Source organism: Bufo bufo, chromosome 5 (assembly GCF_905171765.1).
Source record: "Bufo bufo chromosome 5, aBufBuf1.1, whole genome shotgun sequence".
In the NCBI taxonomy this organism is placed as follows: domain Eukaryota; kingdom Metazoa; phylum Chordata; class Amphibia; order Anura; family Bufonidae; genus Bufo; species Bufo bufo.
In genome coordinates this window covers 131,138,330-131,163,563 of record NC_053393.1, presented here as the reverse complement: position 1 = coordinate 131,163,563, position 25,234 = coordinate 131,138,330, and the positions used below count along the sequence as shown (strand labels likewise).

Below are 25,234 nucleotides of genomic sequence, written 5' to 3'. Positions count from 1 at the left end.
CTTCCAGTTCATTGGCTGCACCACCAATGGCCTTAAGGTTAGACTGTGCAGGCACATCTCTGACATTCCTCATTCACATGGCAGAAATGTGTCTGCAGTCAGCCTGCATTTTTCAGTGGTGCATGGTGGTGATACAGAGGGTTTAACTGTGCAAGGTCTGGAGAGGGTTACTCCACTATCAAGGGGTGGTAATTATAAAAAGAAGCTTTTGAATCGTGAGTCGTTCTGGATCTTCAAAATGGGGTCCACCATACCGAGTGGACTTAGTCGGAAACACGATTTGATGTTACATTACTGAATTTTTTGATCCATAAGTTATGTGTGTTCTTTTGTTTTAATTCACCATGCCTTTCAGCATGTGTTGTCAATTTCATTTAAAGGAGGAGCTTGTAGTTAGTGCGTCCACCTGTTTCTAGGTGGAGGCGTTATATATTCAACCTCCTCCTCAGTATGTGTATGTCATGAGGAAGGATCGCTATTGTCCTTGATCCGAAACATGTAGACTGGAGTGTAACTGGCTTTTAATCTGCACTGAAAAATAAAGGTAACATTTTAATCGAGCTGGACTTTTCTCTCTCCTTTACTTAAGTTACGCTGTGGTTCCCGGCATGGTCCGTGCTCGTTGCAACAGGGTTTGAGCACGCCTATATTTTTTCTTTTTGCTCACCTCGCCGCAACAACCGGCCCCAACTGCTGATATGGAGCGTGTTAGCAGGAGGCAGCATTTGAACAACATGGTGGAACAGTACCTGTGCACACGCCTACACGTACTGACTGATGGTTCTTCCCCATTCAACTTCTGGGTCTCCAAATTGTCCACATGGCCAGAGCTTGCCCTGTATGCCTTGGAGGTGCTGGCCTGCCCTGCAGCCAGTGTACTCTCTGAACGTGTATTTAGCACGACAGGAGGCGTCATTACAGACAGACGCAGCCACCTGTCCACAGCCAACGTGGACAAGCTCACGTTCATTAAAATGAACCAGGCTTGGATCCCACAAGACTTGTCTGTACCTTGTACAGAATAGACATTTATACCACCATCAAACATACATTTTTGTACTCAAGTCAAGTGCAATGATTCTTTGTTTTATTTTTTTTTATTTGTCCCAATATTTTGGGGGCTACCTACCCCAATAAAAAATATAAAAAAAACATTGTTGGCTACCTTCTCCTCCTCCATTGCTGCCTCCACCTACAACACCACATTCACCGCCTCCTCAACCTCCGACTCCATATCCACCTCCTTCTCTGAGTTGCAGGTTAATAATTTGTAATTTTTTGTTATTTTATTTCATTTTAAGTTATTTCCCTATCCACATTTGTTTGCAGAGCAGTTGCCATGCTCTTAAGCACATTTTACTGCCTTTTACATCCCTCTAGCCTTTTCAAAGACTATTTTAGAGCCATTTTAATGCAAAAAAGTGCAAATTTTAGTGCCCTAAATTGAAAAAAATCTTATTTTCAATTGTCGGGTGACATTTTACCATTTTTGGCGTATACAAACCTCTGCTGTGCCTGGGTGACAGGGGCCTAAATCTCTCAAAATCCTGTGTTCTATTGCTAGGTGACATGAACCCCCTTTTGCCGTGAATGAACCCCTGCTGTGCCTGGGTGACAGGGGCCTAAATCTCTCAAAATCCTCTGTTCTATTGCTGGGTGAGAAGAACCCCCTTTTGCCGTGAATTAACCCCTGCTGTGCCTGGGTGACAGGGGCCTAAATATCTCAAAATCTTCTGTTCTATTGCTGGGTGACATGAATCCCCTTTTGCCGTGAATGAACCTCTGCTCTGCATTGCTGACAGGGAACTAAATTTAGTGAAAACATCTGTTACTGATCGGAAGATGCACGACTACAAGCGCACGCTGCTGATGGCATTCCCACCTGACAGCGGGGGCACAGTGGAAGCAAAAGGCGAAGGCAGAGGAGGAGGAAGAGGTCGCCAACGCAGCTGGGGCACCGCCGACACCTGAGAAGGCAGGGTTAGCATGGCCCAAATGTGGAAAAGCTTTGTCAGCCTTGGAGGTGCTGACCTGCCCTGCAGCCATTGTGTAGTGTGAACGTGTGTTTAGCACGGCAGAGAGCATTATTACAGGCCACAGCCAATGTGGACAAGCTTACGTTTATTAAAATGAACCAGGCATGGATCCTACAGGACTTGTCCGTACCTTGTGCAGAATAGACATTTATACCAGCCTCAACCATCCATTCTTGTACTCAAGTGCACTTATTCTTTTAATACTGTGATAAATGTGGTTTGATGGTAGCCGTTTATCCTTCAGTAAGCGGCTTTACAAAAGTCGCACGTCTTTACGAAAAGTCGCATGTTCTATTAAAAAGTCGCATAAGATAAGCATGGTCCTCACTGGAATGAAATTGTGCAATTTTTTGCGACTTTTTAAATTGTCGCAATAGTAAATCTGTCTAAAGATTCATTTACATAAGAAAACACGCCAACTTCCAGAAAACTGGCGAGCATAGCGCAGAGCCAATAAAAGTCTCACATTTTTGTGCAGTTTTAGCGATTGCGCAAAAATTTTCGACTTTTTCACTAGATTATTTTGACTTGAGCTAATGATAAATCTGGCCCATAGTGTTTTGCATTTAGTCCAAAAAATTCAACTTTGGTCTCATCTGATCAGAACACCTTTTTCCACATGTTTGCTGTGTCCCCTACATGGCTTGTGACATACTGCAAACTGGACTTTTTATGGCCTGCTTTCAAGAATGCCTTTCTTCTAGCAACTCTTCCATAAAGGTCAGATTTGCGGAGTACGTGATTAATAGTTGTCATGTGCACAGATTCTCCCACCTGTGCTGTGAATCTCTGCAGCTCCTCAAGAGTGACCATGGGCCTCTTGGCTGTTTCTCTAATTAGTACTTTCCTTGCCTGGGCTGTCAGTTTAGGTGAACGGCCATGTCTTGGTAGGTTTGCAGTTCTGCCATACTCCTTCAATTTTCGGATGATGGATTGAACAGTGCTCCTTGGGATATTTTTCTCAACTTTATCCCTGACCTAACTGGTGTATATTCTTCCTGTTGGTGTTTGATCACTACCGTAATGTTTTCTAACAAACCTTTGAGGTCTCCACAGAACAGCTGTAGTTATGCTAAGAGTAAATTACAAATACGTAGACTCTATTCACCAATTAGGTGACTTCTAAATGCAATTGGTCACACTGGATTTTATCTAGGTGTGTCAAAGAACAAGGGACTTAATACAAATGCACGCCACACTTTTCAGATTTTTATTTATGAAAACTTTTGAAAACCTTGTATCATTTTCTTTTCACTTCCTACATACTTGCTACTTTGTGTTGTCCTATCACATACAATCCCAATAAAATACATTAAAGTTTGTGAGTGTAATGTGAAAAAATGTGGAAAAGTTCAAGGCACTGTATATTCGCTTGTACTGTTATTAGTTGAATTTTGATTTAAATATTTAAGGTCATTTTTAGCAGGAAATTGTCAATAACCAGGCCAACCGGATACTGAAGGACTTTTTCATGAATTCCATATCTGTCAACAAGAGACTTTAGTAGACAATATTGGATTTTTCTGAGAGATGAAGTTCCTCGCTATTTATTTTTAATAATTATAATGAGTAGGGATGAACGGACCCATTGATGTTCGGGTTCGCTGAAGTTCGGGTCAAAGTTCGGGTTCCGGACCCAAACTTGACCCGAACTTGAACCAGAACCCCATTGAAGTCAATGGGGACCTAAACTTTGGTGCACTAAAATGGCTGTAAAAAGTCGTAGTAAGGGCTAGAGGGCTGGAAAGGAAGCAAAATGGGGATAAGAGCAGTACAGTTTCCCTGCAAACAAATGTGGATAGGGAAATGACTTAAAATAACAGAAAAATAATAATAATAATAATCTTAAACTAAGAGACGGAGGTCAAAGTTGAGTAGAAGGTTGAGGAGGCGTTTTTTAATTTTTATTTTTTCCCTTTATTTATTTTTTTATTTTTATTTTTTATAAATTTGGGAAGACCCCAAAACTTTGGGAAATAGAAAAGAGAATGCAAAGAGAAAGTGCACTGGAGTATAACAATGGCTGGGTGCGGCCAGTGTACTTGTCTACTCAGCACAATGTACGGACAAGTCCTGTGGGATCCATGCCTGGTTCATTTTAATGAACATGAGCTTGTCGACGTTGGCTGTGGACAGGCGGCTGTGGTTGTCTGTGATTACCCCCCCGCCATGCTAGACAAACGTTCGGACAGTACACTTGCTGCAGGGCAGGCCAGCACCTCCAAGGCGAAAAAGGCAAGCTCAGGCCATGTGCTCAATTTGGAGACCCAGAAGTTGAATGGGGCAAACCCATCAGTCAGTATGTGTATGCGTGTGCACACATACTGCTGAAATGTTACCTCCTGCTAAGACGTTCCGTATCAGCTGGTGGTGCTAGTTGTTGTGGCGTGCTGACAAAGCTTTTCCACATTTCAGCCATGCTAACCCTCCCTTCTGAGGTGCTGGCGGTGCCCCAGCTACATTGGCGACTTTTTCCTCCTCCTCCTTTGCCTTCGCCTTGTGCTTAAACTGAGCCCCCGCTGTCATGTGTGAATGCCATCAGCAGCACGTCTACCAGCGTGCGCTTGTACTCACGCATCTTCCGATCACGCTCCAGTGATGGAAGTAAGGACAGCACGTTGTCCTTGTAGAAGGAAACCAGCAGGGTGGCCACCCAGTAATCAGCACTGGTTAGAATGTGGGCAACTCGGCAGTCATTGTGCAGGCACTGCAGCATGTAATCGCTAATGTGTGCCAGGCTGCCCAGAGGCAACACAAAGCTGTCCTCTATGGGAGGTGTATCGTCTGTGTCCTCTGTATCCCCCCAAGCCGCGCTCCATTGATGCCCATAAGCTGCTTTGGGTGCCACCCTGCTGTGAACACGGTTTCTCCTCCTCATCATCCTTCTCCCCCTCATCCTGCAGAACTGTGCCCTGGCTGGACAGTTGTGTACCTGGCCTCTGTTGGCGCAGGAACACACTCTCCGAGCTACTTGTGAATGACTGGCCTGATAACTGTGGAAATGATCCATCTTCCTCCTGTGCCACATCCTCTTCCATCATTGCCCGAAGTGTTTTTTCAAGGAGACATAGAAGTGGGATAGTAACGCTGAGGACTGCGTCATCAGCACTGGCCATGTTGGTGGAGTACTCGAAACAGCGCAACAAGGCACCACATCCCGCGTGGAGGCCCACTCATTGGTGGTGAAGTGGTGCTGTTCCGCAGAGCGACTCACCCGTGCGTGCTGCAGCTGAAACTCCACTATCGCCTGCTGCTGCTCGCACAGTCTGGCCAGCATGTGCAAGGTGGCATTCAGGGCCAGGCATCGCAGGTGGGTAGGGGGGTAATTCCTCTTTCTCTCCAGTGTTTGGGGGATGGACAGCTGAATGCCTCCATGAGACAGTGTGGACATGCTAGGTGACGGTGGTAGAGGTGGTGGTGTTGCTGCCACATCCTCTGTTTTTCGGGGTGGAAGGTGCCACTGTCACTCCAGAAGAGGAAAATAGTAGCAATGAGGAGAGAAAGGCACTAATAGGGTGACTATGCAAAGTAAACACTATATCTACAAATAGGGAGAAGTGGTTTGCTCACCTATTTGAGTTGCACCAAATTGGGCGCAACCACAGTGAAGGCCAAATGGGAATGGTTGAACTTGTCCAATCACCTAAGGCGGGAGCCACAACTCCAATCGGGTAAACAATAGTTTTTGAAGAGTGCCGGACCATAGGAGTCAAGCGTGTGGACAACAAGGGGAGCACATTCACAACCAGTTGTCAAACAAATTAAAATTTATTCAATGACGACGCTTTTGGGGTACCGCAGACCCCTTTATCAAGTCTGGGGACAGGTCAGCAGGATGGCCAGCACGGCCGCTGTTCGTCAGCACGAGGAGAACGCTGACTGTAAACAGCGTGCGCTGACCCCAGACTTGATAAAGGGGCCTGCTGTACCCCAAAACGCGTTGTCATTGAATAAATTGAAATTTGTTTGACAACTGGTTGTGAATGTGCGCCCCTTGTTGTCCACACGCTTGACTCCTATGGTCCGGCGCTCTTCCAGTACTCCAGAAGGGGAGGAAGAGGCCGAGACCGCAGCAGAAGAGGGAGCAAGAGGAGCCTGAGATCTTTTGTGGTTTTTCAGGTGTGTACTCCTCTGCAGCTCGTGCTTTGCATTTAGATGCCTGGTCATGCAGGTGGTGCTGAGGTTTAGAACATTTATGCCTCGCTTCAGACTCTGATTGCACAGCGTGCAAACCACTTGCATCTTGTCGTCAGCACATTGTCTGAAAAACTGCCATGCCAGGGAACTCCTTGGAGCTGGCTTTGGTGTGCTCAGTCCCTGGGTGCGGTGGGCAGTAGCAGGCAGACTGGCTAGGGGACGGCCACTCTGCTTTTGCACCCTGCTCCCTCTTTTGCTGTGCGACTAGCGCTGCGTGACCACCACCTCTTCCTCCGAACTGCACACGTCACTCGCATGACCTTGATTCTATGTGGGGTCTAGGACCTCATCATCCTCCACATCATCTTCCACCCACTCTTCACCCCTGCCCTCCTTGCCGGTCTGGACACGGCAGAAAGCCGCAGCAGTTGGCACCTGTGTTTCGTCATCATCATCAGAGACGTGCTGCGATGGTCCTCCCATGTCCACATCCTGAAACATAAGTGGTTGGGCATCAGTGCACTCAATCTCTTCCACTTCTGGGGCAGGGCTAGGTGGATGGCCCACGGAAACCCCGCCAGCAGAGTCATCAAAAAGCATAAGAGACTGCCGCATGACTTGGGGCTCAGACTGCTTGGCTGATTTGCAAGGGGGTGAGGTGAAAGATAGATGCCCATGGGCTGCAGGTGCCAACTCTGCGGTTTCAGCAGTGGACCAGGTGGGAGACAATGTGAAGGAACTGGAGGCACTATCAGCCATCCAATCTACTACTGCCTCTACTTGTTCTGGCCTCACCATTCGTACACCGGTATTCGGGCCTACAAAATGACGCTGAACATCCTGTCTCCTACGTGCACCTGAGGAAGGTGTTTCATTTGGGGCGTGTAGCTGGTGCAGTAAGCCGGATTGGAATAATGCACACTGACGCTATAATATAGAATGACTGGGTCAGGTGTAAATGATAGTTAAGAGTTTTTGTTTGTGACGCCAATAGCAGCGTGTGTAGGGTACAGTCTCAGGGCCCTTTAAGGTGTTGCAACTCACGTACCAGGTTAGGAATGCCAGAGTGGGGTAATGTCTCTGTGTAGTAGTAGGTATAGTGTCAACGGTGTCTCCTACCTTGGTACGGCTGGACTCCTGGATCCTGACTCACTTGCAATAAAATGAGTGTTGCTAGTAGGAGTAATTGAGGAACTTGGTAGAAATGAATGAGATCCAGACTTGAAATATAATTCAACTTGTCTTTACTGGAGGCAGCATTAATCCACATGAGATACAGCAATAGTCTTGGGTCCCAGTAGGTATTGGCAATATGTGGCAGGGATTACTTACTATCTCTTCTGCTTATATTATGTGCCTGGAAAATATGGCAGGAATCTATATCTTCTGCTCTGTCTATCTTCTGCTGTGTATGGGACTGACTAGCTGAGGAGGAATTTGGCTTCTCCTGGTCTCTGGATGGTACTCACAGTTATGCTCACAGGGAATGGTTCATCCTGGAGTTCTGGAGATGGCTGCTTGCTTGTCACCAGATGAGGCTGAAGGGCTGTAAGGGTCAGCCCCTAGAATACTGTTCTTTGCACAGATATCTACAATATGGTGCTACATAGACTGTAATGACTTATTTCAACCACTAGAGGCCACTGTGGCTCTGAGAAAGAGGAATCTGAACTGTTTCTGAGATACACAAGAGGTAGGAGGAGCCAGAAGTTCCCGGGGGTTTGAGTCCTAGCTAGAGGTGGGAGTGCCCTGAGAGCTGGGAGAGGATGGCTGCCATGTTAGGAGCCAGATAAAGGCTAGTGATGGGACATGGAGCCTGACTGATGGAGTCCTGAGAAGCTGGCTGTGCTGGAGACAGTCCAAGATAGACTCTGAACTGAAGTGCTGCAGCTGTGAACCAGAGAAAGAGGCTGCACAGTGTGTTACAGAGGAGTGGGACTGTGTATAGAGACCAGCCGGATCCTTCCTGCCAGAGCTGAAGATCTGCATCTGCTGTAACCAGAGAGAGAAAGACAGACAAGCAAGCAACCGGACCTGGAGCCAGACTGCATCTTATGGGATCCAGGAGAATCTGCAGAACTGTGAGTGGCACCGGTGCTGATCTGTGATAGGTTATAGAGTCAGGGACTTAGTCAGTGCGATGCGGAAGCGTCCCCTGGGTAGCAGTGCTAGATAGGAGTATACTAGCTGAGTGTAGCCTGGACTCTGATGTGTATACTGTGGAACGCATTTATTCTAACTCGTGTTCATGTAATCTGTGTAAACCTGTTTATACTGTTAATCCGATTTTCCGGCAGTTACATCTGGTTCTTTAATAAAGCCGGTTTTTGCTTCAGTCTCCTTGTCTGCAGTACTGTACTTGAATCCTGCTTTGCGGTCTCTCCCTCCTCTGACCGCTACAAGTGGCACTGCGAGCAGGGTACAGTCACAGAGATGGAGGCGGCTGAAGGCAATGTGCATAATGCTAATGTAAGCACCTCAGGCAATGGGGGAACCCCTGCAAGGGCCCTCCCTATGGGCACGTTGTTTAACTTGCTAGCCAAATTTGATGCCCAGAATATGTCACTGTCGGACTGGGTGATAAGGTTATGGAGCGCTGCTAGGATTTACAATGTCAGCCCAGAACTCCAGGTGGAAATTGCGTTGGCCGCCTTAGAGGTTGAGGCCCGGAAGACTGTTTTCCTACAACCAGAAGCCACTCGTAGAACGTTGGGAGAGATTGTGCAATTTCTAGAAGAAATATATGGTGAGACGACTAGTGCGGGGCACCTCCGGGCAACATTCTTTTACCAGGTTCAGCGAGAAGAGGAAGGGGTCTCACGATATGCGATGGCGTTACAGGGAATATTGGCCGAGATACAGAAAAAAGAGGCAGACGGAGTAACCGGCCTGGGGCCCGTAGACCATATACGGCGGGAACAATTCATTCTGGGACTCTACAGCACTCCCCTGAGACAGGCCCTGCGGGAACGAGTCAGGGTGGACCCTGCCCTAACCTTCCGACAAATATTGGCAGAGGCTGTGGCACGGAGTAAAGAGGAAAGTTATGTGTCCGGAGTGATACGTACCCAGACTGTCACAGCCCTCGGGGTTACAAAGAGCGAAGAGGTCCTAGTCAGAGTGGTACAAAACTTACAGAGCGCTCTGAGTGCTATACACGAAAAGTTGACGCCCCTGGAAAAACGGATGGAGTCGTGTTATCTCCCTAAAGCGGCCTGTCCGGCCCAACAACAAGCCTATCAGGCGACCCTGCAGGTTCCTACACCAGAACGTCCTCACCTTAAGTTGCCTCCCCACCAAGTTCTAGGGGCACCTCCCGCACGCAGGCGGAGATTGGGCCGTCGAAGGGTATAGTGTTGGCGGTATGGAAAAATAGGACATTTCGCCAGAGAGTGTTGGAGTAAGCCACCTGGACACCCAGAACTTCTGGATTATTGGGAGCAAGCCACTCCACACAAACCTACCCAGACAGCATTTCAACAGCGGATCTGATTTTGTGGGACCCGGAAGAGAGTCCCAGCACACCAATCTGTGGTAATTCCGCGAGAGAAACGTCCCAGAGGCGATTTGAGCGAGTGTTGGGAGGTACGGCCATACAAAGTGAGCAAGGGAGTGTATCCCGATGGTCCGGCTTACAAAGTGCAGGTTGAAAAGGAGGAGTTTGCCTCACGGACTCTACATAGGAATATGCCACGGCCATGCCGGTCCAAAGAACCCGCGACCACATCCAGATCTCCTGTCCAGGAAGAACCCAGGTTAACAGCTAGCAGTGGAGAAAGTCAGGTCCTAGCAGATAGTCAAGACCTCCAGAGATCCAGTAGGTCTACTGCAGGGGTTCTACCAAACAGGTACACTGCTGATGAGTTCATTTGGTATTCCTGTAGGTATGGTGGACAATGTTGTACTGCCATTTAAATGTTCCATTAACCCCTTTGTTTTCCATGGACTATATAGCGAGGCCGAGGACGGCCGCCTTTAAAGTGGGGGGGCATGTAAGGGTCAGCCCCACAGATATCTACAATATGGTGCTACATAGACTGTAATGACTTATTTCAACCACTAGTGGCCACTGTGGCTCTGAGAAAGAGGAAGCTGAACTGTTTCTGAGATACACAAGAGGTAGGAGGAGCCAGAAGTTCCCGGGGGTTTGAGTCCTGGACTCCTGGCTAGAGGTGGGAGTGCCCTGACAGCTGGGTGAGGATGGCTGCCATGTTAGGAGCCAAGTAAAGGCTAGTGATGGGACATGGAGCCTGACTGATGGAGTCCTGAGAAGCTGGCTGTGCTGGAGACAGTCCAAGATAGACTCTGAACTGAAGTGCTGCAGCTGTGACCCAGAGAAAGAGACTGCACAGTGTGTTACAGAGGAGTGGGCTGCATCTGCTGTAACCAGAGAGAGAAAGACAGACAAGCAAGCAACCGGACCTGGAGCCAGACTGCATCTTATGGGATCCAGGAGAATCTGCAGAACTGTGAGTGGCACCGGTGCTGATCTGTGATAGGTTATAGAGTCAGGGACTTAGTTCGCTGCGGAAGCGTCCCCTGGGTAGCAGTGCTAGATAGGAGTATACTAGCTGAGTGTAGCCTGGACTCTGATGTGTATACTGTGGAACGCATTTATTCTAACTCGTGTTCATGTAATCTGTGTAAACCTGTTTATACTGTTAATCCGATTTTCCGGCAGTTACATCTGGTTCTTTAAGAAAGCCGGTTTTTGCTTCAGTCTCCTTGTCTGCTGTACTGTACTTGAATCCTGCTTTGCGGTCTCTCCCTCCTCTGACCTCTACAGGGCTCAGACTGGGAATGGTGATCTTTGGTCTCAACCGAGACTAGATCCTGGTTTGGGATCCCTATTTCTGGGAGCTCCTACTTGCACAGCCTTCCCCTTGCAGGGAGAGCTGGAACACACCGGATCTAACCGGTTTTTCCCTCCCTTGCTGCAGGGCGTGGTAAACTCCACTTCCCTTAAGCAGGGGGGAACAGAATAGAACTGGAATGTTCCATTCTGAATAGCCATACCATAACTATTCTTCCAACGACGACGCCACCTGCTGGTAGACCTGAAACATTACAAAGAAAATATCACATTTACAATGGTTTCATCTGCACAGTGGTGAATGACATGAGGGAAATCACATCAAATGACCGCGTTGATGCCCTAGCAGATTGTAGCGGGGTAAAAGCGTTTAGTAACCCCACTCTGGGATGTTACACTGGCACAGATCGACCACATCCTCTCCCAGAAATAAGAGCACCAGCAGCTCATTCTTTGAGGTCACCCACCGAACTAACAGACGGATTAACTATATTAATTTCACTGTCACATATGCAGTGCACGTGTGTCTCACACCAAAAATGGGTATATGTCACTTGCCGAACTAGCAGTCAGATTAACTATATTAATTTCCCTGTCACATATAAACTGCACGTGTATCTCACGCCAAAAATGGGTATATGTCACCCACCGAACTAACAGACGGATTAACTATATTAATTTCCCTGTCACGGATGCAGTGCAGGTCTACCTCATACCAAAATTGGGTATATGTCACCCACTGAGCTAACAGACGGATTAACTATATTAATTTCCCTGTCACGGATGCAGTGCAGTGTATCTCACACCAAAAATGGGTATATGTCACCGGCTGAACTAACAGTCAGATTATGTCACGGCTGTGTCATGGTTTGGTGTAGTGGACCATGACACTTTTGCCGTGCATGCTTGTTGCTGGTGGCAACATGTTGTTTTGCATGTTTTGACACTTCCCTTTTAAGTTGTGTGTCCCTTCCCATTCTGGTGTGTTCGGGGTTAAGATTTGTCTTCCTTGGTGTGGAACTGGGTGTGTTCCTGGATTCCATCTGTCCAGTCTTAGGATCATCCTAGTTGAACATACTGTCACGGTGGAGAGTGGGGGAAACCACCTTGTTGGGCGTGGTCACTAGGTGCTTCATCTTACCTGTGGCTAGAGGCCAGGAGTCAGTGGTACTCCAGCCATGGTGTGTGTTGGAGTTATGCTCCTGGTCACGGTGGAGAGTGGGGGAAACCACCTTGTTGGGCGTGGTCACTAGGTGCTTCATCTTACCTGTGGCTAGAGGCCAGGAGTCAGTGGTACTCCAGCCATGGTGTGTGTTGGAGTTATGCTCCTGGTCTTCATGTTCCATCTCCCAGCGTGAGGGCCTCCTAGTGGGACTTCGAGGTCTCCAGCGATGTCTTCTCTCCTTTACATGTGTTGTATGTTTGGTGTGGGGTTATGATTTGGTGTATTGTAATGTCTAGCCTTGTGTTCCTTTTCTGGTATGTTAGTATTAGCTCTCTTTATATGGTGGGGAGTTTCCCCCACTCTCTACCGTGACAGTATTTTCAACTAGGATGGCCCTAAGACTGGACAGATGGAATCCAGGAACATCCACACTCTCAACACACACACCAAGGCTGGAGACAAAACAAGAAATCAGGTTTAAAACACAAGGATAAATAGAGCCTAGAGACCACACCCAGTTTCACACCAAGGAAGACAAATCTTAACCCCGAACACACCAGGATGGGAAGGGATACACAACTTAAAGGGGAAGTGTCAAAACATGCAAAACAACATGTTGCCACCAGCAACAAGCATGCACGGCAAAAGTGTCATGGTCCACTACACCAAACCATGACACAGCCGTGATAGATTAACTATATTAATTTCCCTGTCACATATGCAGTGCAAGTGTATCTCACACCAAACATGGGTATATGTCACTGGCTGAACTAACAGTCAGATTAACTATATTAATTTCCCTGTCACGTATAAAGTGCATGTGTATCTCACACCAAAAATGGGTATATGTCACCCATCAAACTAACAGACGGATTAACGATTATATTTTTGTGTCAGGGGTATAAAAATGGTGCATTGCACCCACAAAAAAATCTGTATAGGCCACCCACAGAATTAACAGCCAGATTAATTATTAAATTTCTGTGTCAGGGGTACAAAGATGGTGTATTGCACCCACAAAAAATCATTATAGGTCATCCACAAAACAAATAGCCTGCTTCCTGTCCCTGCGCTACTCAGAGCTGATGGGCGGTGCTACACGTGATCCAGCTTGTATAGAAGCTGGGTCACATGATGGACTGGCCAATCACAGCCATGCCATTACTAGGAATGGCTGTGATGGCTTCGAAGTGCCCACAGCTTAAAAGCTCGTTGATTGGCTGCCCTGCAGCCTTCATTAAATGCCCGAACACCAAACTCGAACCCGAACTTTTCCGGCAAAGTTCGGGTCCGGGTACCCAAACTCGCAAAGTTCGGTACAGACCCGAACTTTACAGTTCAAGTTCGCTCAACACTAATAATGAGCACACTGTAGACATTGACAGCAGTCTATTCATATACATACTGTGTTTCAAAAACAATAAAACGGGCAGTAGTAAAATGTAACTTTTAATGTTATACCTTTAAAATTTAAAAGGGCCACAATTCTATTCATAAACACCACCATTTAATGGGCCAGTAACACCAACAATTTCCTACTATGAAAGTGTGTTTGTACCTAAGAAGGGTAAACTAACATTCAAAAAGATATACACTTCTTACCAGAGAACGTGCACAGGCAGGGCCTTGCTTGAATCTCACCCAATCAGGTTGTTCCCATCCCCACAGATGAAAGGTGGGGATTCTGCTGTATTCCACCATCTGTGACCACACTGATTTCTCACTATCTGGTCCGTGTGTGTGTATAATGTTGCAGAAAGGGCAGAAGAGTAGAGTCCTACCACTAATAGTAAAAAATGCTAGGAAAGCTACACATAAGTGCTCAGATAAATAGATATATGTAGTGACATATGCACATTTTTGGTGTTTGATACATATGCACTTTATACGTGACAGGGAAAATAATATAGTTAATCTGACTGTTAGTTCGGCCAGTAACATATACCCATTTTTGGTGTGAGACACATGTGCACTGCATATGTGACAGGGAAGTTAATATAGTTAATCTGACTGTTATTTCGGCCAGTTACATATACCCATTTTTGGTGTGAGATACACGAGCACTGCATATGTGACAGTGAAATTAATATAGTTAATCTGTCTGTTAGTTCGGTGGGTGACCTCAAAGAATGAGGAGAGCATCAAATAAGGGACGTGGCCTTGGTCGTGGTGCTGCTGGTGGAGCTCCTGTTGCAGGGAGAGGACGTGGTTGATCTGTGCCAGCTACACGCCCAAATGAAACACCTTCCTCAGGTGCACGTAGGCGTCAAGATGTTCAGCGTAATTTTGTAGGCTCGAATACCGGTGTACGAATGGTGAGGCCAGAACAAGTAGAGTGGCGGTAGCAGATTGGATGGCTGACAGTGCCTCCAGTTCCTTCACATTGTCTCCCACCCGGTCCCCTGCTGAAACCGCAGAATTGGCACCTGCAGCCCATGGGCATCTATCTTTCACCTCACCCCCTTGCAAATCAGCCAAGCAGTCTGAGCCCCAAGTCATGCGGCAGTCTCTTATGCTTTTTGATGACTCTGCTGGCAGGGTTTCCGTGGGACATCCACCTAGCCCTGCCCCAGAAGTTAAAGAGATTGAGCGCACTGATGCCCAACCACTTATGTTTCAGGATGTGGACATGGGAGGACCATCGCAGCACGTCTCTGATGATGATGACGAAACACAGATGCCAACTGCTGCGGCTTTCTGCCGTGTGCAGACCGGCAAGGAGGGCAGGGGTGAAGAGTGGGTGGAAGATGATGTGGAGGATGATGAGGTCCTAGACCCCACATGAAATCAAGGTCATGCGAGTGACGTGTGCAGTTCGGAGGAAGAGGTGGTGGTCACACAGCGCCAGTCGCACAGCAAAAGAGGGAGCAGGGTGCAAAAGCAGAGTAGCCGTCCCCTAGCCAGTCTGCCTGCTACTGCCCATCGCACCCAAGGACTGAGCACACCAAAGCCAGCTCCAAGGAGTTCCCTGGCGTGACAGTTCTTCAGACAATGTGCTGACTACAAGATGCGAGTGGTTTGCATGCTGTGCAATCAGAGTCTGAAGCGAGGCATAAATGTTCTAAACCTCAGCACCACCTGCATGACCAGGCATCTAAATACAAAGCACGAGCAGCAGTGGAGTACACACCCGAAAAACCACAAAAGATCTCAGGCTCCTCTTGCTCCCTCTTCTGCTGCGGTCTCGGCCTCTTCCTCCCCTACTGGAGTGACAGTGGCACTTTCCACCCCGCAAACAGAGGATGTGGCAGCAACACCACCACCTCCCCCACCGTCAACCAGCATGTCCACACTGTCCCATGGAAGAGTTCAGTAAAAATAAAATAAAGGGAAAAAAACAAAAAACAACAAAAACAGTGTTGGTTACCTCCTCCTTCTCCACCGCCGCTTCCACCTACACCACCATGTCCACCTCCTCCTCAACCTCCACTTTGACCTCCGCCTCCTAGTTCAAGATTATTATTTTTTTATATTTTTTTCTGTTCTATGTTATTTTAAGTCATTTCCCTATCCACATTTGTTTGCAGGGCAACTGTCCAGCTCTCACCCCTATTTTGCTTCCTTTTGCAGCCCTCTAGCCCTTACTATGACTATTTTACAGCCATTTTAGTGCACCAAAGTTCAGGTCCCCCTTGACTTCAATGGAGTTCGGGTCAAGTTCAGGTCCCGAACCTTGACCCAAAGTTCAGTTGAACCCAAACATCCACGGGTCCGCTCATCCCTATCTATAACATATTATAGAAAAAGGGCATATTTAGTTGTTACCAAAGAAAATTACTAGTTGAAAGCTTTGCTCTATATGTAGCTATGTCCTCCAATTAGTGTTCTTTATTAATAATCTCTTCGTATTTGTCCTTTGTTTTACTGCACAGAGAAATGCAAGGCCAAAATATATAGTACTGTAAGTCAGCACTGAATTAACAACCTTTTACAATGCATATTCCACTAAATTACTAAAGTACAGATTTATTATACAAATAAATGCAGCGAAAATTATCATTTATGTATTTCACTTTAATTTGTAGAGACGGAGCTGTCTTCTGAAGTGGCACACGCTACCAAAGCCAACGGTAAGATCTTTGGCAGATGGTATAAGGGGTTTTCTAGGAGTTTAATATTGATGGTCTTCTATCCTCAGGATCGGTCATCAATATCTTACAGGTGGGAGCCTAACTCCTGGCATCCCCATCGATCAGCTGTTTGAAGAAGTGGTTGCACACCAATGTGTGCCTAGGCCAGTGCTTTCACAATTATCTGTCCCTAGGCACATCTCGGACCCACTCAAGTGAATGGGCCTGACTGCAATACATGGCAGTTATACAATGAATAGCACTGTGCCTGGTATGTTGTTAAGCACCGCAGTCTCTACAAACAGCTAATCGGCGGCGGTGCTAGGTGTTAGCACCCCACCAATCAGATATTGATGACCTATTCTGAGGCTAGGTCATCAGTATCAGACTACTTGAAAACCCCTTTTATTTCAATGCCAGTGAAAAGTCTTTCCTCATATGGCAGCTGGTAGTTAGCATAGGAGAACAATTCACTCTGCTTTGGCTAGAGTACTGATACAAGGCTAGGGCAGTGATCTGAATATTTTATGATCTTGGGACGAAGAATACATAATCTTGGGCCCCTCCCTCAAGATCAGCCAAATTTCCATCAGTGATGCTAGATCTGGGACTGGAGGATGAACCTGTTACTCCACTCCAGTTTCAGTTTGACTGACCAAGGGATGTTTATCTAAATCTTGCCCTTTGAGCGGAATAGGTGAAAAGTGAGTCTTCCTAATAATTGATTAAACATATGTAAAGACCATCAGGATTGTAAACCAACAGTCTACTGAACTTAGTACAATGAACACAGCAGTACAGATATCAAAATTCCCACCAGTCCAGGAACAGATTTATTAGTTTATTTGCAGAGAATCTTTCTCTACATTTCTAGTTTACAACTTTTCCTACTAATCTGAACTGAGCATGGACTGGAAACATTAGGTAAAAGATTGACACACTGTTCTTATCTTTACAGAAGGGGACTGGAAGATCACACTTGTGACTGGCAATTTTCCCAGTGCTGGCACCGATGCTACAGTATTCCTTCATGTTTATGGTACTGAAGCAAATTCTGGCCCCATAATGTTGGGATCAGGGAGTCATCAACTGTTTAATGTGAACAGTGCAGATACGTTCCAGGTATGAGGATAATGTGGTGTCCGTTTACAATGCTGTAATTACCAGATTTGCATAGACAGATGGTTATCATTCAGCTTGGATAAATGTGAAGAGATAATTATTAAAATTCTCTAACTTCAACAAACAGGCTTGAGGCTATGTGCACAGTGATGAGATCTATCCTCCTCTTGCAGCAAGCCGGAGGGGAGATGCAGGGCAGAGAGGATGGAAGTGGTGGTTGTGGTCTTGTGAGGGGTAGTAAGACTCACAGTTGACGGTGATGGCAGATGCAGGGGCCGGCAGAAGGATGGTGGAGTCAATAACCAGGCCCAGTTTAGTTGAAACAAAGAATAAGTCTCTTTACTGTGGATGATAGGTGATGCAGTACAAGAATAAATCACCAGCAACAGGCAAAGTTCTAAGGTATACTTCAGCGTAGTCTTCTTCCAATAGCTCTGTATAGGCAGCAACGATGGTAGGAGTAGTCCCTCTCACTCTAAACACTTTGCAACTTTCCAAGATGATCACAGGTGTGCAAAACTCTCACAATCAGTAGTTTCCAGGCTGAAGGGCGCAGGTTATCAAATGGGTGGCGAATCTGTTATATGTGTGGGTGACCTTAGCAATACCCTCTCCACAGCAGCAAAGTCTTTTACTATAAACGAGCATACCTTTGCTAACATGTGTGGTCTTGTGATCCTAGACAGTCTTTAGATATCTGTTCTCTTTCCCTCAGGGCTAGTCTCCTGACAAAATTGCTGTTATCTGGCGTCTTCCCACTTAACAAGAATTATGTATTTTTCCTGGAGAGAACTGCTGTTTCCTGACTTTAGCTTCACACAGGCTCTAGCCACACTCCCATACATCTGCTGGAGCCAGTATTCTTTGGCTGGCCAACTACATAGCATCTCCTTCAAAGAAGGAAGGGCTAGCCTCCCCTCTGATGAGTTAGGACATAATTAATTAAATAGTGCCTTAAAGAGTTATTCCCATTCAGACATTGTGGGCATATCGCTAAGATAAGCCCCCAATGTCTGATAGGTGTGCGACCTATGCTTAAAACGGAGCCTGCAAAGTCCTGGAGGGTGCACCACACATGCATGGCTGCCCTTCATTCATTTCTATGAGAACGCCGAAAATAGACAAGCGCTGGCTCGACTATTTTCACCAGCCCCATAGAACTGAATTGGTCGCTGGCCGTGCCTGCGCGGCTCACCTTCCATTCATTTCAGTTTGACTTCTGAAAATAGCTGAGCATGCCGAACACTGGTTAACGCTGTATGAGATATCTGGTGCATACCCAGATGCTTTTGTCTCAGTTTATGCCACCTATTGGTCATCTTACTTTTTTTGCAACATTTTGCATCAAAATTTTGGCACAAATTTGGAACATATTGTTGCATTTTTACCAGGCCCACTCTCGCCAATTGAGGAGCAGTGAATTATTATTTTAGCCACATTTTCTTTGCATATAGGTCTAAAAACTTGATGTGCTATAATATGCCAAGTTTTGGTGCATTTTGATTAAAATTGGATTATCCCAAGGTGGCTCTCCAGTTCACTGATATGGATGAGGTGCACTACCGTTATGATTCACCTAATCACCTTACATTAATATGAATCAATTCCAAAAGATAGGCACTCAACAACTGGAATACCTCTGAATACACAATTTATTCATAGACCACATTGTACATATCCCTTAAAAACAAAGTAAAATCCAATTAATACACCATATACTATAATGCTCGACCTATCAAAGCTGATTCATAAAAATAAAAAAATGGGAGATAAAAATACGAAAATTTATAACCACTCTCAATATTATTTTTGTATCTAGTGTGTGGACAGGCTTTCAGACGGCTTGTATAATATCCAGTTGTCCGTCAGCCGCACAGTACATACCAATACTCTAATAACCACCATGGTGGTAACGGAACCAACCAATAATAGTATTTCCTTAACCTCTATATATGTTCATTCATAGATGTTACATAGGCTTTCTCTTTAGTCCACTGTGATAGTTAGTAAGCGAAGCATGGTCAGTAATCCTGTGGTTAAAACACCTATAGAGTGTCTGGAATTAGTGATCAACCCCAGAATAACCGCAGAAATAAATGTCCAGGCGGTGGCTTAACTGAATACACTGTATAGGTTTTTGTGCAACAGTGTAATAATTGACGTCATATGTTTCAAAGAGGTATCCATTCTCAGTTAAATATTAGTGTCATTAGAACAGAGTGTCTACCTACCGCTATAACGTGACGGTAAGTTACAGGATATGTATTACCTCGTCTTTGAAGAAAGCGCTAGGTGCAACACCTTCTCTCCCGACTGTATAACTTGGGATCCTGCAGGTCCGTGCACGGCGTGCCACGTGGCTCAGGATTATGCGTTCAACATCGCGCTGGTCTTCTAAAATAGGTGAAACATCATTTTAGACTTTATCCATGGATTGTCGGCATGGGTCTTTGTGTATGCAAGTATAACATAAACCAATAAAACTCCTGAGCCACGTGGCACGCCGTGCACGGACCTCCAGGATCCCAGGTTATACAGTCGGGAGAGAAGGTATCGCACCTAGCGCTTTCTTCAAAGACGAGTCTGGAGGTGGGGGCAGCAGAAGCATCAGGAGAAGGTCACCGAGTGGCACAATGACAGAGTCTGGAGTTGGCAGCAGTATGAGGAGGCCACCGATTGGCACAATGACAGAGTTTGGATGTGGCAGCAGTATGAGGAGGCCACCGAGTAGCATAATGAAACAGTCTGGAGTTGGCAGCATCAGGAGAAGACCACCGAGTAGCACAATGACAGAGTCTGGAGATGGCCGCAATATGAGGAGGCCACCAAGTGGCATAATTACAGAGTCTTGAGGTGGCAGCAGTTTGAGGAGGCCACTAAGTGGCACAATGACAGAGTCTGGAGTTGGCAGCATCAGCAGAAGGCCACCGAGTAGCACAATGACAGAGTCTGGAGTTGGCAGCAGTATGAGGAGGCCACCGATTGGCACAATGACAGAGTTTGGAGGTGGCAGCAGTATGAGGAGCGTCATATAGAAGAAACCGCAGCACTCTCCTGTCTTCAATTCAGTGGAATTTATTTCACCAGCAAAACAAATGCATTTGTTTTGCTGGTGAAATAAATTCCACTGAATTGAAGACAGGAGAGTGCTGCGGTTTCTTCTATATGACGCATCCAAGGGGGAACTTCTGACTGGCTCCCAACACGGCTGGCACCACCACAAGATAAGACTTTAATTTTTCGTTGTGCTGCTATAAGCATTTTTTCCTATGATTTTTAGCAATATGAGGAGGCCACCGAGTGGCATAATTACAGAGTCTTGAGGTGGCAGCAGTTTGAGGAGGCCACTAAGTGGCAAAATGACAGAGTCTGGAGTTGGCAGCATCAGCAGAAGGCCACCCGAGTGGCACAATGACAGAGTCTGGAGGTGGCGGCAGCAGCATCAGGAGAAGGCCACCGAGTGGCACAATGACAGAGACTGGAGTTGGCAGCAGTATGAGGGGGCCACCGAGTGGCATAATTACAGAGTCTTGAGGTGGCAGCAGTTTGAGGAGGCCACTAAGTGGCACAATGACAGAGTCTGGAGTTGGCAGCATCAGCAGAAGGCCACCGAGTGGCACAATGACAGAGTCTGGAGGTGGCGGCAGCAGCATCAGGAGAAGGCCACCGAGTGGCACAATGACAGAGACTGGAGTTGGCAGCAGTATGAGGGGGCCACTGAGTGGCACAATGACAGAGCCTTGAGATGGCAGCAGTATGAGGAGGCCACCGAGTGGCATAATTACAGAGTCTTGAGGTGGAAGCAGTTTGAGGAGGCCACTGAGTGGCACAATGACAGAGTCTGGAGTTGGCTGCATCAGCAGAAGGCCACCGAGTGGCACAATGACAGTGTCTGGAGGGGGCGGCAGCCGCATCAGGAGAAGGCCACCGAGTGGCACAATGACAAAGTCTGGAGTTGGCAGCAGTATGAGGAGGCCACCGAGTGGCACAATGACAGAGCCTTGAGGTGGCAGCAGTATGAGGAGGCCACCGAGTGGCACAATGACACAGTCTGGAGTTGGCAGCATCAGCAGAAGGCCACCGAGTGGCACAATGACAGAGTCTGAAGGTGGCAGCAGTATGAGGAGGCCACCGAGTGCCACAATGACAGAGTCTGGAGGTGGCGGCAGTATGAGCAGGCCACCGAGTGGCACAATGACCAAGTCTGGAAGTGGCGGCATCATGAGGAGACCAAAGTGTGGCCCAATGACACATAAGTGTGGAGGTGGCGGCAGCAGCAGCATCAGGAGGAGGCCACAGAGTGGCAAGGTGACATAGTGTGGAGATGGCAGCAGCAGCATCAGGATACCACAGAGTGGCAAGGTTACATAGTGTGGAGATAGCAGCAATAGCAGGATACCACAGAGTGGCAATGTGACATAGTGTGGATATGGTAGCAGCAGCATCAGGAGACCACAGAGTGTGAAGGTGACATAGTGTGGTGATGGCAGCAGCAGCATCAAGAGACCACAAAGTGACCCGGTAACAGAGTGGGGAGGTGGGTGGCAATACCAGTACCCGCTGATGAAGGTAGGTGAAAGATGGAGCACTTGGCATCAGATGTGTGGCATCAGGCGGGTGGCAGCATCAGAGTAATAGCTGAGGCAAGTAGACAGAAGAAACCGGTCTCTTTTTTCAAGGTTTGGGTGAGGCGGCATAGTTACCACAAGGAAAACTCGCCTGTCCACCCAAAATGTGGAGAGACTGACCTTTGTCAAGATGCATCAGGCATTGGTGGGTGGAAATCCAGGCTGATCCACGCCTGATTGATCTTGACAAAGGTCAATCTCTCCCCATTTTGGGTGGACAGGCGAGTTCTCCTTGTGGTAACTATGGCCCCGCGGCACTAAACACCCACTCTTATGCCACACTTCTGGCCGGGCAGGACAGCTTTTCCAGGGCAAACTCTGCTAGTTGCGGCCACAAATCCAGTTTGGCTGCTCAGTAGCCCAGCGGATCTTCAATGTGGGTTGGCAGGGTGCGGTCCAAGTATGCCACCACCTGCTGGTTCAGATCCTACTCCAGGTCTACCTGCTGCTGGTGGTGAGTAGTTTCTTCACTATGCGGGTGAAGAAAGCTACTAATTATCGATTGTAGACTCAGGCTGCTGCTGATGGAGCTGGTACTCGTCCTGCCAACTCATCCCTCCCCAGCAGCCATGGCAGTGGAATGTGAGCGCAAAGGGCCCCCCGGTCAGACCTGCGAGAGGCTGGACGATAGCGCAGATAGGCAGCGGCAAACTGACTACATAGGATGTCTCTGTAGTAGTTCAGTTTGTCCTCCCTCTCAGTGGGTGTAAAAAAGGCCCCCATTTTGGACCGGTAGTGAGGGTCCAAAAAGGTGGAGAGCCAGAAGTCATTCCTCTGCCGAATGGTGACAATTCGGCTGTCACTACGCAAGCAAGTGAGCATGCATTGGGCCATTTGTGCAAGTGACTCGGAGGGACTCCCTGCCTCCATCTCCACTGCATACTGCCATGATGTGTCTGGGTCCTCTGTCTCATCTTCCTCATCGCCCTGTAGCTCCTCTGGCTGCTCCTCCTCTTCTGTCAGCTGAGTAGAAAAACAACCCATTTCGCTACACATTGCCTGTGCTCCAATGTCCTCCTCCCCCTTCTCCTCCTCTTCCTGTTCAGCCCCCACAGGGCTCATGTGGCCGTGAGATCTAGGAGATCTCCTGTCCTCTGACCAGCCATTGTTACCACTATCTGTTCCAGGACATAAGCAGTGGAATGACGTTGTTCATTCCGTAGTCCTGGCAACTGACAAATAACATGGCGCCCTCAAAGGGCCTGAGCAAACAGCAGGTGTCAAAGATGAGCTGCCACTGGCTGACATCGAAGTTACACAGGGGAGTACTCCTATCCGCTTGGATCATCAAGAAATCGTTGATGGCCTTTCTCTGTTCGTATAGTCAGTCCAACATATGGAGGGTGGAATTTTAACTGGAGGAAACGTCCCATATCAGCCTATGTTGGGGGATGCTGTTCTGCCGCTGCAGCTCCAAGAGGGTGTGCTTTGCGGTGCACGAGTGGCTGAAGTGCATGCAAAGTTTCCTGGCTATTTTTAGGATGTCTTGCAGATGGGTGGAAGACTTCAGGCACTGCTTGACAACCAGATTGAACACATTTGCCATGCAGGGCGCATGGCTCAGCCCTCCTTGACGCAGCACCGACACAATGTTCTTCCTGTTGTCGGTCACCATGGTTCCGATTTTGAGTTGTCGGGAAGAAAGCCAGGATTCTTTTTATTGCTAAAGGACATGGCGCAATTCCTCCACTGTGTGACTCTGTTCGCCCAAGCAAACGAGGTCAAGAACAACGTGACACCTCATGCCCTAAACATGTGGTATGCTGGAGGGGCACTGTGACTTGTCCCTGCAGTGGAGGCTAAGGACATGGTGGAGGATGAGGAGCCAGTGGCGGACATTGTTGCAGGGCCAACGGCGTAACAATGTGGATGCGGAAGCGGCGTGACCTGGCCAAGTTACTGGTGTGGCTGTGCATGTATTGCACAGCCACACCAAAAAAAAAAATATTCTGAATCAGAAAGAGACAAAAAAATTAGACAAAAAAAAAAAAGATTATAGCACTACATTAGTGAAATTTCAGTCTATATGTGTAATTTGCGAATATTCGCTATGTTGCTAAATATTCTTGTCTTACAATATGACGAATATTCTAAAAAATAAATATATAGCACTAAATATATAGCATATATTCGTTTTTTAGAATATTCATTTTTTTCCCCCCAATTAGTACAGTTATTGCCCTTCGGCATACTCCTCCCCGACAAGCGTCCCCGTCACCATGGGAATGCCTGGTGGTTAGAATATATCATCGGATCTGAGTTTTCACTATCTAACTCAGATCTGATGGTATATTCTAACCACCAGGGTTCCCATGGTGATGGGGACGTTTGAAATTAGAATATACCGCCAGGGCGCTTAACTCCTCAGGTGCGGGTTAATTGCGCGGATCACAGCACCCTGTGCGCCCTCCCCCCCACCTGCCCAGTATTAAAATAATTGGTGGCCAGTGCGCCCCCCCCTCCCCAGTATTAAAATAATTGGTGGCAAGTGCGCCCTAACCCCCCCTCCCCCCCAGTATTAAAATCATTGGTGGAAGTGGCCACAGGGTCCCCCTCCCCCCCCTGGCAGTGGCCACAGGGTCCCCCTTCCCCCCCCCGTCATTGGTGGCAGCAGGCAGTTCCGATCGAGTCCCAGCGTAATGGCCGGGCTTCGATCGGTTACCATGGCAGCCAGGATGCTACTGAAGTCCTGGCTGCCATGGTTAGTTAATCACTCAGCAGCATTTACTTACCTGCGGGTCTCTCCTCCTTCTGAGAACTCACAGGTCTATGCGGTGCATTGCTGAAGGCATATGTGGCGCATAGACCTGTGAGTTCTCAGAAGGAGGAGAGGCCCGCAGGTAAGTAAATGCTGCTGAGTGAAACTGCCTGCTGCCACCAATGACGGGGGGAGGAAGGGGGACCCTGTGGCCACTTCCAGCGGAAGAGGGGGACCCTGTGGCCACTGCCACCAATGATTTTAATACTGGGGGGGGGTTAGGGCACACTGGCCACAAATTATGTTAATACTGGGGGGGGCGCACTGGCCACCAATTATTTTAATAATGGGGAGGTGGGGGGGTGGTTTGGCGCACAGGGCACCTGAGGGGTTAATTGCGCGGATAACAGCGCCCTGGCGATATATATTCTGACTTCAAGCGTCCCCATCACCATGGGAACGCCTGGTGGTTAGAATATACCATCGGATCTGAGTTAGATCGTGAAAACTCAGATCCGATGGTATATTCTAACCACCAGGCGTTCCCATGGTGACAGGGACGCTT

The 25,234-nt window shown here is 47.5% G+C and overlaps 1 protein-coding gene across 1 annotated transcript in view; it reads left to right on the top strand.

Annotated features, from left to right (window-relative positions):
- The window catches only part of RP1 (RP1 axonemal microtubule associated), a 595,469-nt gene that overhangs the window by 276,422 nt on the left and 293,813 nt on the right, over positions 1-25,234 (top strand). The window contains exons 24-25 of the mRNA XM_040433131.1: positions 16,177-16,221; positions 17,180-17,343. Coding sequence (XP_040289065.1) covers positions 16,177-16,221; positions 17,180-17,343 — 209 coding nt within the window. The remainder of the gene's footprint in view (positions 1-16,176; positions 16,222-17,179; positions 17,344-25,234) is intronic.